Raw genomic sequence first — 14,179 nt, 5'->3', positions numbered from 1 at the left:
CGATGAACCGGGTTCAAGCGAGTGTGATTTTTATAAGTGTCGACATTCATCTGATGATTTTATGCTACATTTCCTGATTGCTACCTTCTACTCTCGACATGCGCCTTGCTACCATTGTTTGAACACTATCCATCCAATGAATCAGTCCCGCCAAACCATCGTGAGCTTTAATCACTTGCAGAAACCTGTGTTGACGGGATGAGTGCTCAGAGGCACAGTATCTGCTTCCACGCGGTACAATGTCAGTGCGCAGCTCAACACTTCTTTGCCAGAGGCCGGTCAGAGATATTCATGTCCCAAGAAGCCCTTCTGCATTGCACGAGTTATCGGTTCTACTGCCAAATGTCCAGCTTTACTTGGAGCAGGCAGGTCCAGATGGGTGAACGGAATTCTAAGACTCTGAAACTCTGCGCTTCAAGTTGGTCAGGTCATCTCCGACTATAAAAGTCGTTAGCAAGCAGAATCTAGGTGAAGTGGCTGGTCATGGGTGCCGTAAGGTCCTGCGACGACTACTCACAGCGCATGTTCCACGATTCCTGTACTGAAGATCATACAAAGGTCCGTAGGGCTCAGAGATACGGCAAGCAAGTCACGGTATAGTGCACAATTTGACACTTGGCCGTGTAAGAAATTTTGCTCGCACAGCGCGCGTCAAGAGGAACATTAGCCAGCCGTGTCTCGATCAACCAGCAATATCTTCGACCCTGAGCAAGCCGTCGGCCATGCCAGCTGCTGCCCAGCCAGCAACATGGAGGTTCGGATTCCAAGCCACTGCACTGATGGCAGTCTTTGCTTCGTAGATGGTGGTGTATACTTTGCCATGCATCGAATTGGATGAGGGTATACTAGCATTGTTCTGGAGAGTGACTTTTTCTGCTTTGAAGCCTTCTACGATCCTAGTCAATCCGCTCCGGCCAATTGAGGTCTGCTCAGCAGGGCTGCTGCTGTCAGTGGCGTTACGACGCGCACCTGACCTCTCTTCTTCGGTAGGGCGCCTCCACTCATGCGAGAACCAGGTCTGCATCCAGAGAGTTGTCTTGCTTCCATCGGCAACACGCCGCACGGGATTGTTGCCCAACACGTCCCCGCCCACGGTGCCGGTCAGTACAAAAGGGTGACAGGGACTGACAGCCAGGCACGAAACATGGCTTTTGGCTTTCAGCAGCCCAATTGTGCCAAACCACCTTCGGAGTGGATAGGCTCGTATGAGATGATTGTCCTCGCCGCTCAACGCACATTTGATGAACTCATTCCACTTGATGATTGGCTGACCCATGCGGCTACGATGGGAGAGAGCTGTCTCGCAAGGTGTGAATGGCGACGGCTTGGAGAGGTCAGTAATCATTTCGTAGCCGTTCATGGAGGTCGTCATGAGCATGTGCGGATGGCTGGGCCACCCAGATGTCATATCGATGATGTAAGAAGGACTGAGACTGCCATAGATCACGGGACGAGGATTTGGATTGGGCGATTTTAGCGATTCTGCAATATCCCAGACCCCTAGACATCCGTTGGCACAGGCGACCGCTAAGCGTGTAGAAGACAACCAAGTGATGGCTGAGCACATAGTATTTGGAGGTCGGGCCTCGAAGGCATATTTCTCAACCAGTACGTATCCCGTTGAGTCATCTGGTGGTGTTCTCCCGACTGCTATGACTCTGACGGCACCATCACCTGATATAAAGGCTAGGAAGCCCAGTACTGCTGATTGTTGTGCCGGGACGGGACACCATTTCAAGGATTTGATGTCACCCACTGAAGTACAGATGACTTTGCGAAGTTTAGGTGATACGTCCATTGCAATATGCCCCGTGGCGTCTGCTGTGAACTCCCATATCTGTATGCTGGATTCATAGTCGGGCTGTGGTGAGAATGCTGGAGCATCTTCTGCTGCGTCTCGTTCAGGGATGACTGCGACCGCGAGAAAGTGTTTCGATCCAAGCTGGCTCGGCGCCCAGTCGAGGCTTTGCACCCTAGCCCCAAGGTTGATGAGATATCCAGTCTTATAGTCTTTCGGCAGGGTTCTCGTCCATTTCTGTCCAAGCTGAGGAGTGTACTCGAAAGATGTCGCTAGCGGCAGAAATTGCCGAGGCTGCAAGTGATATAACCTCTGTTGATCAACAGGCCCCATTAAGACGCTTCGCACACCTTCACCGTCGTGTGGGAGATGCGCTTGAGCATCCGCCTCGCTCAAAGCACTGACAACCAGGCGCTTCTTGAAGCCTTCCTTACCGCCTCCCTCATGATACCATTTCCAGTTGACTTCCACCTTGGCCAGTTCTCGATTGTACGCAGCTGTGTAAGCAAAACCGCCAGAGCCGTCCTTCTTCTGTTTGCGGTTTGGGTAGCAGACCTCGTAGCCCCACTTAGCCCTGGCCTTCCATAGATCAGACCAGTCTTTGGTTGGTCCGAAGTAATGGAGTCTCCTTTTACGCTTAGACATCCGGTTGTGTACCAGAGATTGGTCGAGAACACCGCGAGTATAAGTCTCCAGCTCAGCGTTGTGGACGTCTCCCACTTTGCGCTTACCGCGCTGTTTGGGCGTGCTGATTGGCCCGTCTGGGTCATCAGCGATGGAAATACTGTCGTCCAGGTCGTGCTCCCCAGCATTGCTGTCGGCATCATCTTCAATCTCCTCAACCGCGCCAATTTCGATAATTCCTGACATCTCACCGTCGCTGGGTACCACAGATTCTGCGCTAGCGTGGAAGGAGCCAGGATCGTCCTCATCTTCCTCAGCGTCTTGCTCTACGGCCTCGGATCCGGAGTGTTCGTCAGACGCGAGAACAAGTTCTTCAATCCCTTCGAACGCGTCTATCGTGTACCGTTTCCGTGGCGCATCTCGGCGGGATGATCTTAGTGAAGTCATGGCGCTACGAGAGAAGAGGGCGGCGGAGATACTTAGCCTTTGGTATGTAAGCACAATGCTCACCACTCACTGTGAAAATACCTGCTAGACCATTGCTGCTAGTGGTGCATGGGGCTCGGTCACGGCATTTCTATACCGGCTCGAATGCTTTGTCTGATGATGTAGGTCATGTCGTGGTGATGTGAGGTACCTCTAGGGCAGAATACATGTAGTTCCAAAAGCTTCTTGTTGTGTCGGGACTTGGCGGAAAACAGGTTCTCTCACAGGACTTCCAACCACAGAAAGCGCCTAACCAGATATGCTACAATGCGGCAACAAACATGGCAGAAGTGCTGGCTGCTTCTCATAGCATCTACACTCGCCCTCTTTGCGGGAGTGACTACAGCAAGTTTGGGTGACCATCTGCCCGAGTTCAGAGAATGTGTCGAAGTGAGAACGTCCTGGATAGGAGACATGCGTACAGGAACCACTTGGGGCTAATACAAGGCACTGTAGGACTGCAAAGAGGCCAATTGTGGTGAGAATGGCTTGAGTATACGTATGAATACCTCCTCTGGCGACATCGACGGTCAACGGCTAACGCTGCGATCCTGATTAGCACTCCTCCATCGCCTCCTTCTCTGGACATGTCCCTCCGAGTGCGACTATGCCTGCCAACACGTCGTCACCGACCAGCGACTGACACGCGATCCACCATACCTATCGCCCGTCGTCCAATTCCACGGCAAATGGCCTTTCTACCGCCTCTTCGGTATGCAAGAGCCTGCCTCCGTCCTCTTCTCCCTGTTCAACTTCATGGCCCACCAAAATGGCATCAACAAGGTCAAAGAGCAGATCCCGTCACGATACGCGCTAAGGAAGTACTACTTGGGGTTTGGATACTTCGGTCTAGTGACTTGGACCTTCAGCATGATTTTCCACATGAGAGATAGCGGAGTCACCGAAAAGCTGGACTACTTCGCAGCGGCAGCCAGCGTCATGTATGGGATGTACTACGCACCCATTCGGATCTTCAGACTTGATCGGAAAGACATATTCGGTAGCAGGACTGGGACAGTGCTGAGGCTGTGGACATTACTTTGCCTTGGCCTGTACTCATGCCATGTGGGATACCTCACATTCATCAGATTCGATTACACTTACAACATGGCAGCGAATGTCGTTGTGGGAGTCATCACGAACGTGATGTGGACGTGGTTCTCGGTGTCGAGGTTCAGAAAAGTAGGAAGACTGTGGGCTGCTTGGCCTGGGTTGATTGTCTTCTGGATCATCTTCGCCATGAGTTTGGAGCTCTTCGACTTTCCGCCGTGGTGGGGCATGGTGGATGCGCATGCCCTGTGGCACTTGGGCACAGTTATACCGACGGTGTGGTGGTACAAGTGAGTCGCCTCGCAGCGGTTTCGATGCGCTCCGTGCTGACTCTGAATCATAGTTTCCTGTTGAAAGATGCTTCCGAGGACCTTCAGGCAGAGAGGTTGAAGCAATAGTACTGAGCTCTGAGTCCCTCGGCCTACGTCTATATCTCAACGTGCTACAGCAGTTGTTCGTGCTGGCCTACCGTCAAGGTTCAATGCATGTACACAGCAGATGCCAGTCAGATTCAGATCCTGGGCACCACAACCACAATCTGGCAGCTGCATGCCAGTCCGACACCATTTATCTAGCAGATTCTGTCCGACGCAATAGTACTGTCAACAGACCGACCCTAATCGATCAAAGCACTTCCGAGCCGTATGGCACAAACACATTGTAAGGGAACGTCTACTCTCTGACGGAACACTGGCCGTTTGCCAGTGAACCTGCTGAAGCTATTGATGAGGGAGTTTACCTATGCTAGACTATTGAGCGAGCTTCTCTCATATTTGAAAGTGCGCCATGCTGATCTGAGTACCTGCATGTACTTTTAAGGAGCAGCGGAATCTCAGAATCATCCTACTGTTCCTAGAGCCTTGATCGCTGTCCTCCCCGCAAACCTCAAAAACTGAAAATGTTGTTATCACCAAGGGTGTCAACGTCTTTTCCTTCCTTCGTGAGAAAGTGAGGTAAGGCAGCTCCGTACTGCTAGACATCGACATGCGCCCATCGATTCTCAATGCCTCGCGTGAACAGCCTAATGTGTCTTCGTGGCGAGGTATTGCCCGTGGTTGTGGAGTGCGACGATGTTTATCAGATGAAACCTCGGCACGAATCAGAACGTTCAGCTGCACCCCAGCAGCCTCCGAGTCCTCCTGCAGATGCGCCCGACCATCATCATCACTGTCATCAGCAGCTTGCTGTCAGGTCTCTTAATTTTCTCCCATCTTCCAATGCGGCAACGCAGAAGACACTGAGGGAAATCAGAAGGAGGATGTCTTCGTCTTCTGGCAGGTCATCCGGCTCGTCCGCCAGCCTCAGCAAACGACCCGTCGACCCCATCACACGGACGGCCCTGCGATACACCCTGTCTCCACGGGAATACGAGCTTTTGCACAACTACCTGATTTCACGAGCACCGCAACGAGTGCAGAAACGCACACCGAATCCATCTCGATATGAGAGCATTACGAAAAGCAGCAGCGAGGGCGATGATTATAATGTCGCATCGATACGCGCCGCATTGCGTGTGTACCTGGGACTGTTCACCGTGTTGAAGAGCGTGGACTTCATGCTTGCGAGAATTGCACAGAGACGAGGAACGGTCTCATCTACGAAACCTGCGCCAAAGTACAAGAATACCCGCATAGCGCTCTCATTTTCCGCGATGCTTTTCTTCCATCGCATCCTGCATCGCTTCTTTCAACGACTGAGCGCCGAACTGAAACGTGAGAATGCTGGGCCATTTCGCGCGAGGAACCCTACGATATCGAAGGTCCTCACATCCAGATATACGCCGGCAATTGGCTCCTCGTTGGCAGGATTTTGCTTGGGAGCGACACCTGCAGAGCAGCTACGAGTGACGATTGCAATATATGTCTTTTCACGGAGTCTGGAATATGGATACAACCTGGCCTCCAGCAATGGTCTTATTTGGGGCAAGGGTGAAGATCGGCCATGGTGGTTCGGCAGCTGGCTGATCATGCCTTTCGCTTGTGGGCAGCTGCTCCACGCCTTCGTGTTTGATAGAGAATGTTTCCCGGACAGTATGGGAGCATTCATACTAAAGAGAAGTCCCGAATATATACAATTGCGGCCGAAAGACTACCCTGTTGGAAGAAGCTGGCCAGGAACCTTCGACATCGTGGACGGTCTGGCTGAGATCAGCAAGCTGAAGTGGCCGCCATTCATCAGTCCAATTTTATTCCCGAATAATGCTCAGACGCTACCAGGAGGCGCTGCGGTTCAACGCTTATCACCCATATCTGCACCAGCACATCCTGGCACGAAGCACACGTCCTGTGCATTTCTCCACCCGAAAGACCCGAGCTGCGCGAGGACATATCTCAAGTACTGGATCGCAGCTTTCCCACCGGTGCTGAAGTTCTTCACGCTTATATATGGTGCTTTTGCGCTTCTGGCGTACAAGGCACTCCTGAAGAATCCTAGTCCAGTCCTCAATCGAATCTCGCAGAGGATCATACAGATGTCGCTCTTCATTACAGGCGCGATCGGCACTTCCTGGGGCTCGATCTGTTTGTTCAACAACACCCTTCCGCATAGCCTGCTACCTACACAACGCTGGTTCTTGGGTGGGTTCATGGGCGGACTGTGGGCATACGTCGCTCGGAATAGGGAACGAGACAACTTCATGTACAGTTTCCGTCTGAGTCTTGCCTCGTTCTATCAAGTGGGCAAGAAACGTGGGTGGTGGCGAGGTGTCAGAAACGGCGACGTGCTGCTGTTCGTCGCCAGTCTAGCAGCTGTCAACTACGTTTATGAAGCACAACCTAGCGCTGTGCAGGGCGCGGTGATCAGGAAGACTTTGGGAATGTTTCGAGGAGATGGGTGGGTTGACCGGGCCGGAAAGAAAGACGCCGATAGTCTGAAGGAAGAGGGTATTGTGGAAGAACTCGAAAGGGAAGCTGACGAGAAGAAAAATTGAATCATAAGAACTAGTGATACCCATTAATGTATGTTGTGTGTTGGATAAGGTACCTTAGCGATACTATAACGAAAATGACCCATTTGTCTGTCTGTCTAACAGGTATCCTGCCTCACCAAATCCTGCCTCCAACTCCATGCTATTGGTACCTAAGGTAGTCAAGTCCAAGTTCTTCGACATCGTGATTTTACGCGTAGCAGCTTGCACCAATGTTTGAGGTAGCCCTTTGGTATCTTCAAACGTAGGTAGGTAGGTACCAAGGGGGTAGGTACGATTGCTCTCGCGAAGATGTCCACTCGCTTCTGCTTCTCCGACTACTGCATTTTAAAATGAATCACCACCCTGTGGTCCTCCGGTGTATGCCGCTGGAATCTGCTTCCATTCCAGCCTCTCTTTTCTAAGCCGGTTGTGTTCATGGGGTGTAGCCGGCTCATCGTCCCTTATGAGCGGCATCATTGGCACTCCGATGAAAATCTCATGATAATCCAGGCTGGCGCTGGGTACTTCCTCGGCGAGCTGGATGTAAGGGTCAGATTGAGCACAGCAGCACCTTTTCTTGCTGGCGCTATTGTTGATGGAAAATGTGTGTTGGTGTGTTGGTGTGATCTCTGAGATTGAAGGTGTTCACTGCAGCGGCAATTCTTGTTCCGGCCCGAGCTCCGTACATTGGGTAAGAGACACCTCACGCCATCGGCCATAGGTACACTGCAATATACCCGACGCGACTGCGCGACTGTGACAGGAACACTCTCACCTCCCGATGATATCTTCATAAGATATGATGGACACCTCGATGCCGGATGCAGATTCGGCGCCGCCCGAGGCAGAGGATCCCACGAGCACAAAACACGACAAGGAGGAGGAGACCCAACAATCTCCAGCTCCTGCGCCTTCTAGCGATACTGGCCTGTCTTCTGTGCCACCAACTGATTCAGAACCTAAGGAGTCCGAGTCTGAGACCATTGTTGTATCCTCGAATCCAGCACTTGCTCCTGACGATACAGCCTCCAATGGCATTAATCCAGCGCAACCTCCAGCTCAAGCAGCCGATCTTTCAAGCCACTCGGCGAGCAACGTGCCTCAAGCGGAAGTCACTACCGGAGCGGAGTCAACGTCAGCTGTTCCGGAGTCGACAATGAACATGGCCACACCTAGTCAATTTGCGATTCCTGCAGCTCCTGCCAGCGGAAGTGCTAGTAGCACGCCAAGAGGACGCGGGGGCACTCGGGGGAGGCCGAGAACAAAGTTCCCGGTGAACGGAGGCTCGCAGCATGGCGCCAGCCCTAATGCCACGACCGAGAATGGCACACCTGTGTCTGGACGAGGACGCGGGAGGGGAAGGGGAGGCGGGCGACCACGTGGGAGCGGACGTGGAAGAGGTGCTACCAGAGGTGCGGCTAGAGGCGGAAAGCGTAAGAGAGGTGACGACGACGACGACGACGACGATGATGATGACGAAGATGATGAAGCAGGCGGCGGAGCCTCTGATTCTAGTATCGAAATCACACCTGTGGCTACGGCGACCAGGTCGGGACGTTCAGTACAGAAACCGACTACCTTTGTACCACCTCCACCTTCACCTACAACGAATAAGCGAAAACGTCCGTACAATCACCGCAATCCCCAAGCCGCAGTCTGCAAATTATGTTTGCGTGGTACTAGTCCTGCCAGCAATCCTGTTGTTTTCTGTGATGGGTGCAATGCGCCATATCATAGGTGGTGTCACAAACCTCCGATCGAGCAAGTCGTGATTGACAAAGAGGATGCGGAGTGGTACTGCAAAATTTGTGCAGATACTAAAGTCGTTAAAGTCGTTCCTCCACCAGTTACTGAAGTTGCAAGTTTTGTTAGCGTCAGCGGTGCCAGTGAAGAAGAGAGGCGGAGGTATTTTGCTGGTCTAACCCAGGGAATGTTAGTGACGCTGCTGGTCAAAGCGACGACTTTCAGACCGGATTTACCTGTCTTCGATTCGAAATTCAAGGACCAACTGCTAGCCACGGGAAATGCGAATGGCAACAGCAATGGATCAATGTCTGCTCAGCCCGGAAGCAAGGGTAAGGAACCAGCAGGCCTCAACAGACAGTCCGACACCTCCTTAAGCAGAGAGAACAGCACTGCTGCCCCTCCTGGACCAAATGGTCATGACCCGCCTCCGGACGATGCTGGATACACCTCCGATGTACATCCAGAGAATTATCCTCGGCCAGGCCAAGGACTGATGTCCACGCTGCCACCGGAGACGGAAGATCTAGAATGGCTTGTCGATGACAGTGAATCCACGTTTACGCATCTATATCATGAGCCTCCAAAAGCTCGTGCTGCAGTACATAGCGGCGATGGATTAGTGTGATCTCAAGTCCAGCCGCAAAGAGCCAAACAAGTGGTGTCATGATATATTTTATCATGATCTGACGAGGCAATGGAGTGCCATGAGCGAGGATCCTTCGACAGTCTCTCACGCTCGCACACGCGAGTCTTGCCTCGACCGCATCTATCAACGAGGTGGAGGGCTCCGCAGTCTACTCGGAAGACTGTGAACACCTCAACGTCCTCGCTTTACGTGCCGCCCAGCTCGTGGATCAGAGGAGAGTTTGCCTTGCACCATGGTGGTAAATACCGCAATAGGTGCCAAGCACGTATGCGTCTGCACAACAACCAGTGCAAGACTGCATGCATGCAATGGAGGGAGTTCAGAACCTGCGATGAGGTAGTTCGGCTGATAGCGCGCGGCCTCTCTCTCTCAGCTGGTCTTCTATTACGATTAAGTCACTAAGTGTTCGATATTTTAAAATCTGTGTAATGTTAAACAAGCTGAAAGTGTACAACAAGCCTGAAGATTTGGCAATTTGTTTCGTTGTTGATTTGTTGTCTCGTCTTTTTCCTTTTAAGGTTGTCAGAACAGGTACCTTAACTCCCGTCGAGTGTATCAGTGGACAGACAGAAATTTCGGGCAATCTCGGACAGATCTCGGCATGTCGTTTGTTCCTGCTACATGTACTCAGAGAGGTGCATTCTGTATCGTGAAGTGCGCACTGTGATTGACTACACGTATCTTACCATAATAGGAAGCTTGTCGTGTGCTCGACTTCTATTCTATTCTACGGCACCCTATTACCTCCTACCGTCAGGTAAGTACCTGGTAAGGTACAGATAGATTCGTAATACCGCCTCTTTCCCCCCTCCCTCTATACCGCCTAGGTACATAACTTGGAATTCCTATGCCTCACAATTGCCTACTATACTTACCTAGCGCTATATATTATTTGCGACTAGTGTTCTAGTGGGTTGATCAGGTTCCACCCGTGACTCGATTGCATCGCGGGGGAGGCGAGATCAGCACTGGGTCCTGTGAGGCGGGATCCGAGTGCCGGCTGGCTGGACTGGCTGGACTGGCTGGCTATTATGTACGGTACCCGGTAGGAGGGGGAGGTAGTAGGAGGTATGTCCGTCTGTCCCTCTCTCTCTCTCTCTCAATGAATGACGGCAATGTTCAGCCACCAGCATATGCGCTGCCGAGGTGCTAAAAGTGTATTCTGTCGTTGTTTGGCCTGGGGCGATTTCGAGCCGTTCAGATGGATCTGACCGCCTCTCCCGCCCGGCCTCGCCAGATAGCGCAGACTGCAGAGTACGGCAAGCAGATTGCAGAGTGGAAGCTTCTGCAAGAGAGCAAGGTTATCGCAGTTGCGACAAGGTATACACTTCCCACTGTTCCAGGCTGCATTGCCCCGGTGTCGTCAGTTCGTCACGCGTCTTTTCGTCAAAAATTGTGGGTCCAGTGGCGGTGCGCCAGACATCATCCACGAACCTACCTGCCTGCTGCTGGAATCTCGTTCCCGTTCGTTGTTTATTATGCCAGGTAGCCAAGGTAGGTAGAATTGCTCCCTCCATCTGTCCATTCTGCAGTTTGCAGCTTGCTATCAGACACGAACAGCACTCGTGTCCCAACCGTGCCAGACAAGGCCAACCCTAACTATCAGATCAATGTGTATGTCTCGCCTCACTTGTTCGTATCATCATCATCACCATCGCCAAAGACCGGTTCAACCGCGGCGCCGCGTCCAGGCTCCACCCGCGCTTGTGGCTGAGTCCCATTGCTTGGAGTCTTGGGTATACCGCCGGACATCCCCTTGCGAACCCTTCTTGTTTCTCTCCCCCCAACACAACTTCAGCACTTGACTGAGGCCATACACGCGAATGGGAAACCCGCTGCTAACTCTCATCAAAGATCGATACCGGATCGAGGCTTACAGAACCAACTCGGAACGGAACCTCTCACGAATCGGCAGCAGTGCCACCACACCCGTCCCTATCAGCAACAACGCCAATACAGCCAAGGGCACCAAGAACATCGAAGCTGGCGGGCTAAGCAATTTCTCGGTGGGCGGAGGTTCCTTATCACAACCTCCGACCAACAACGGCCACCATGTGCTCGACATACCCTTGCACGATGCAGATGGAGCCCGAGATCTGGATGGCGAAGGAGGAGCAGGACGAGGCGCAGGAGGAGGAGGAGGAGTGGGAAGAGACAGCAGTCACGCTGAAAAGCCCACGCACAACGATCACATCGACGCGTTATCCCACTCCACGTCTCCTGCAGCACAACCACCCTTCAAGTCCGAAGCTGCGAGCACTGGAGATTCCACCATAACAGACACTTCCGAGAATGGCAAGAAAAAGAAGAACCCTATGACCATAGCACGTATGAAAGCTGGGAGCAAGCGCTTTGTTGGACACTTGAAGGATGCCGTTTGCCACAGCTGGATCAACGTCTTGCTGGTTGCAGTGCCAGCAGGCATTGCGGCCGAAGCCGCTGGCTTACAACCCGCCGTCGTCTTCGCCATCAATGCAGTGGCGATTGTGCCACTAGCTGGTATGCTTGCTCATGCCACGGAGAGTGTTGCCAGCAGACTGGGTGACACCCTGGGAGCATTGCTCAATGTCTCTTTCGGCAACGCAGTCGAGCTGATTATCTTCATCATCGCCTTGGTCAAGAATGAGATTAGCATTGTTCAAGCCTCCCTACTTGGTTCCATCCTGGCGAACCTCCTCCTCATTCTTGGCATGGCTTTTCTGTTTGGTGGTTTACGTTACAGAGAGCAGGTCTACAATAGCACAGTCACGCAGATGAGCGCTTGCTTGCTAAGTTTGAGCGTGATCAGCCTGTTACTTCCCGCAAGTCGAGCTTCCCTCTATTCCCGCTCAGAAGATCGCTAACAATGCCCGCAGACGGCTTTCCACGCCTCCTTCAACGATCAACATCTCCGCGAGGCGAATTCCAACGTTGTCAAAGTCAGTCGCGGTGTCAGTGTGATCCTTCTCCTGGTCTACGTACTCTACCTTGTGTTCCAACTCAAGTCGCATGCCTACATGTATGAGAGCACCCCGCAGCACATCGTAGACGAGGAGTCGCACCCCGGCGTTCTCCACGACCTCATGAACTCGTCGTCATCGTCATCAGACAGCTCCAGCTCGTCTAGCTCTTCGGATACAGACTCAGACGCATCGGGATCCGTGGCCACCACCTCCAAGCGTGTCAAGCGCATGTTCAAGCACAGAAAGCGCAGAAAGTCCAGTGCCAGCACAAGTACAACTGCCACAACTTCGAATCTGCCCTCTGTGATCAGCACGCCATCGACTGAGAAGCCAAGCGCGGACTACTGCAAGGACCCCAGCAGGCCTGCTTCCCGACGTGAATCAACACTCGCTGCTATTGCGAGTGGTGACGAAGGCGACAACGAAGATGGCCGCACTCGAACCTTTGACTGGGCTGAGCGTCACAATAGTAATGATACGACCAAATCTCCGGACCCTCCGAAGCGCCACCGAACGAGGAGAGCCAAGAAAAGGGAGAAAGAGAGGAAACGGCGACAAAAGCAAGAGGATGCTGCCGATGCAGCTGCCGCCGAGGCCAGTGGAGCTCCATTTGCGACCAGAAGTAGTGGCCCATTGGAAGTTGCACGTGCTGAAGATTTGCAGACGAGCGAAAATCCAGCTCAGAATGCATCGCCGAATAAGCGGCCGTTTAACATCCGAGCTCCTGTTTTTCGACCTGCACTGTCCAGCTACCTGTTCAACACTGTCTTCTCCAGCCAGCAACCAGTTCCGATCAATGGTGTCACTCCACGTGCTGGCCCAGTCCAACCAGTCTCCGCTGGACAAGGTGGTCTTCGACGCACGTCCTCCTTGCCGGATCGCCTCAACCACTCCGTCGCACCTGCCCATGCTAGCAGCTCCAGTGGTCCTCTGGGAACGATTCAGCACCAAGTGGACAAGACTCCAACTGGCCTTTCTAACGACACTTCCGCCGCTGATGTGGACGAGAAAGAAGGCGAAGCTGTCATGTCCCGCACTGCCGCTGTCGTACTCCTGCTTGGCTCCACGGCTCTGGTCGCCATTTGTGCTGAGTTCATGGTCGACGCTATTCCAGGAATGATCAAAGACTCGTCTGTCAGCGAAGCTTTCATCGGTTTGATCATTCTGCCGATCGTGGGTAACGCGGCAGAGCACGTCACTGCGGTCACAGTTGCTGCCAAGAACAAGATGGATCTTGCGATTGGCATTGCTGTAGGCAGCTCGATCCAGATTGCCTTGTTCGTGACTCCCATCGTCGTCCTGCTTGGATGGGCTCTGAGTACGGACATGAGTCTCTACTTCAATATCTTCGAGACTGTCAGTCTGTTTGTGACCGTGTTTGTCGTTAACTTTCTGGTCCTAGACGGCAGAAGCAACTATTTGGAAGGCAGTCTGTTGATCGCGGCGTATGTGATCATCGCCGTGGCCGCGTTCTTTTACCCTGCCTCAGCCAGTCAAAGTAACATTGGGGGTGGTGGAGTGGCAGGTGCAGGGAGCAGTTAGAAGAACTTCTACACTCAGGTCGCAGACGACAGCGACAGAACACGATGGCGTGGCGAGGCGAAGCGCCTGGTAGATTTTAGAACGTCGTCATTTTGCTTCGCGGGTTGGTCAGGTATGCTTTTGCAACGGCATTACGACAAGAAGAAGATGGGTACTTTCACACATGGGCGATTCACTTGGAACATTCACACGCTACAAGAGTTTGTTATACAACGGACAGCCAGACAAGACAATACTATGTGTCGCAAGACGTGCATGCCGGCTGCTCTCTCTCTCTCCCCCCTCTCTCACACTCAATTCGATATATGCATTTTACCTATGGTTATTAAGACCTAAGTGTTGACCGGTTATATACAGTACGGTATATATAGTACAGTATATATAGTACTAATCCGGAGCGCTCTAGGAGAGAAAAAGAACACAGGAGGAGGATATCA

The 14,179-nt window shown here is 52.5% G+C and overlaps 5 protein-coding genes across 5 annotated transcripts; 4 read left to right on the top strand and 1 right to left on the bottom strand.

Annotated features, from left to right (window-relative positions):
- Window positions 1–32: 32 nt before the first annotated feature.
- Window positions 33–2,984, bottom strand: SEPMUDRAFT_150118 (uncharacterized protein). Its single transcript, XM_016905974.1, has 3 exons — window positions 2,940–2,984; window positions 518–2,889; window positions 33–438 (listed from the first exon to the last, which is right to left on the bottom strand). Exon 2 carries the CDS (start codon window positions 2,867–2,869, stop codon window positions 683–685), a length of 2,187 nt encoding a protein of 728 aa, XP_016759221.1. The 5' UTR covers window positions 2,870–2,889; window positions 2,940–2,984; the 3' UTR covers window positions 33–438; window positions 518–682.
- Window positions 2,985–3,175: 191 nt separating this feature from the next.
- On the top strand, window positions 3,176–4,778 carry SEPMUDRAFT_164676 (Mn2+ homeostasis protein Per1; the record flags this gene model as incomplete). Its single annotated transcript, XM_016908126.1, has 4 exons — window positions 3,176–3,298; window positions 3,365–3,407; window positions 3,468–4,248; window positions 4,302–4,778. The coding sequence occupies 4 exons, from the start codon at window positions 3,176–3,178 to the stop codon at window positions 4,354–4,356; spliced, it is 1,002 nt and encodes a 333-aa protein (XP_016759220.1). The 3' UTR covers window positions 4,357–4,778.
- A 426-nt stretch (window positions 4,779–5,204) lies between these two features.
- Window positions 5,205–6,966, top strand: SEPMUDRAFT_150116 (uncharacterized protein). Its single transcript, XM_016905973.1, has one exon. The coding sequence runs from the start codon at window positions 5,217–5,219 to the stop codon at window positions 6,885–6,887; it is 1,671 nt and encodes a 556-aa protein (XP_016759219.1). The 5' UTR covers window positions 5,205–5,216; the 3' UTR covers window positions 6,888–6,966.
- A 714-nt stretch (window positions 6,967–7,680) lies between these two features.
- SEPMUDRAFT_134315 (uncharacterized protein) lies at window positions 7,681–9,716 on the top strand (the record flags this gene model as incomplete). Its single annotated transcript, XM_016902632.1, has 1 exon — window positions 7,681–9,716. The coding sequence occupies one exon, from the start codon at window positions 7,681–7,683 to the stop codon at window positions 9,235–9,237; it is 1,557 nt and encodes a 518-aa protein (XP_016759218.1). The 3' UTR covers window positions 9,238–9,716.
- Window positions 9,717–10,755: 1,039 nt separating this feature from the next.
- On the top strand, window positions 10,756–14,024 carry SEPMUDRAFT_150115 (Na_Ca_ex-domain-containing protein). The gene is made up of 3 exons (XM_016905972.1): window positions 10,756–10,872; window positions 11,113–12,059; window positions 12,114–14,024. Exons 1-3 carry the CDS (start codon window positions 10,869–10,871, stop codon window positions 13,740–13,742), a joined length of 2,580 nt encoding a protein of 859 aa, XP_016759217.1. The 5' UTR covers window positions 10,756–10,868; the 3' UTR covers window positions 13,743–14,024.
- Window positions 14,025–14,179: the final 155 nt, after the last annotated feature.

The sequence above is a fragment of the Sphaerulina musiva genome, assembly GCF_000320565.1.
Source record: "Sphaerulina musiva SO2202 unplaced genomic scaffold SEPMUscaffold_7, whole genome shotgun sequence".
Taxonomy (NCBI): domain Eukaryota; kingdom Fungi; phylum Ascomycota; class Dothideomycetes; order Mycosphaerellales; family Mycosphaerellaceae; genus Sphaerulina; species Sphaerulina musiva.
This window is presented reverse-complemented; position numbering and strand designations above follow the sequence as displayed.

Excerpts from the sequence above, each read along its gene's own strand:
- SEPMUDRAFT_150118 (XM_016905974.1), bottom strand. The coding sequence starts at position 2,869 with ATGACTTCACTAAGATCATCCCGCCGAGATGCGCCACGGAAACGGTAC.
- SEPMUDRAFT_150115 (XM_016905972.1), top strand. Across the intron at positions 12,060-12,113 it reads TGATCAGCCTGTTACTTCCC|ACGGCTTTCCACGCCTCCTT; the intron begins GCAAGTCGAGCT and ends CAATGCCCGCAG.
- SEPMUDRAFT_150116 (XM_016905973.1), top strand. The coding sequence starts at position 5,217 with ATGTCTTCGTCTTCTGGCAGGTCATCCGGCTCGTCCGCCAGCCTCAGC.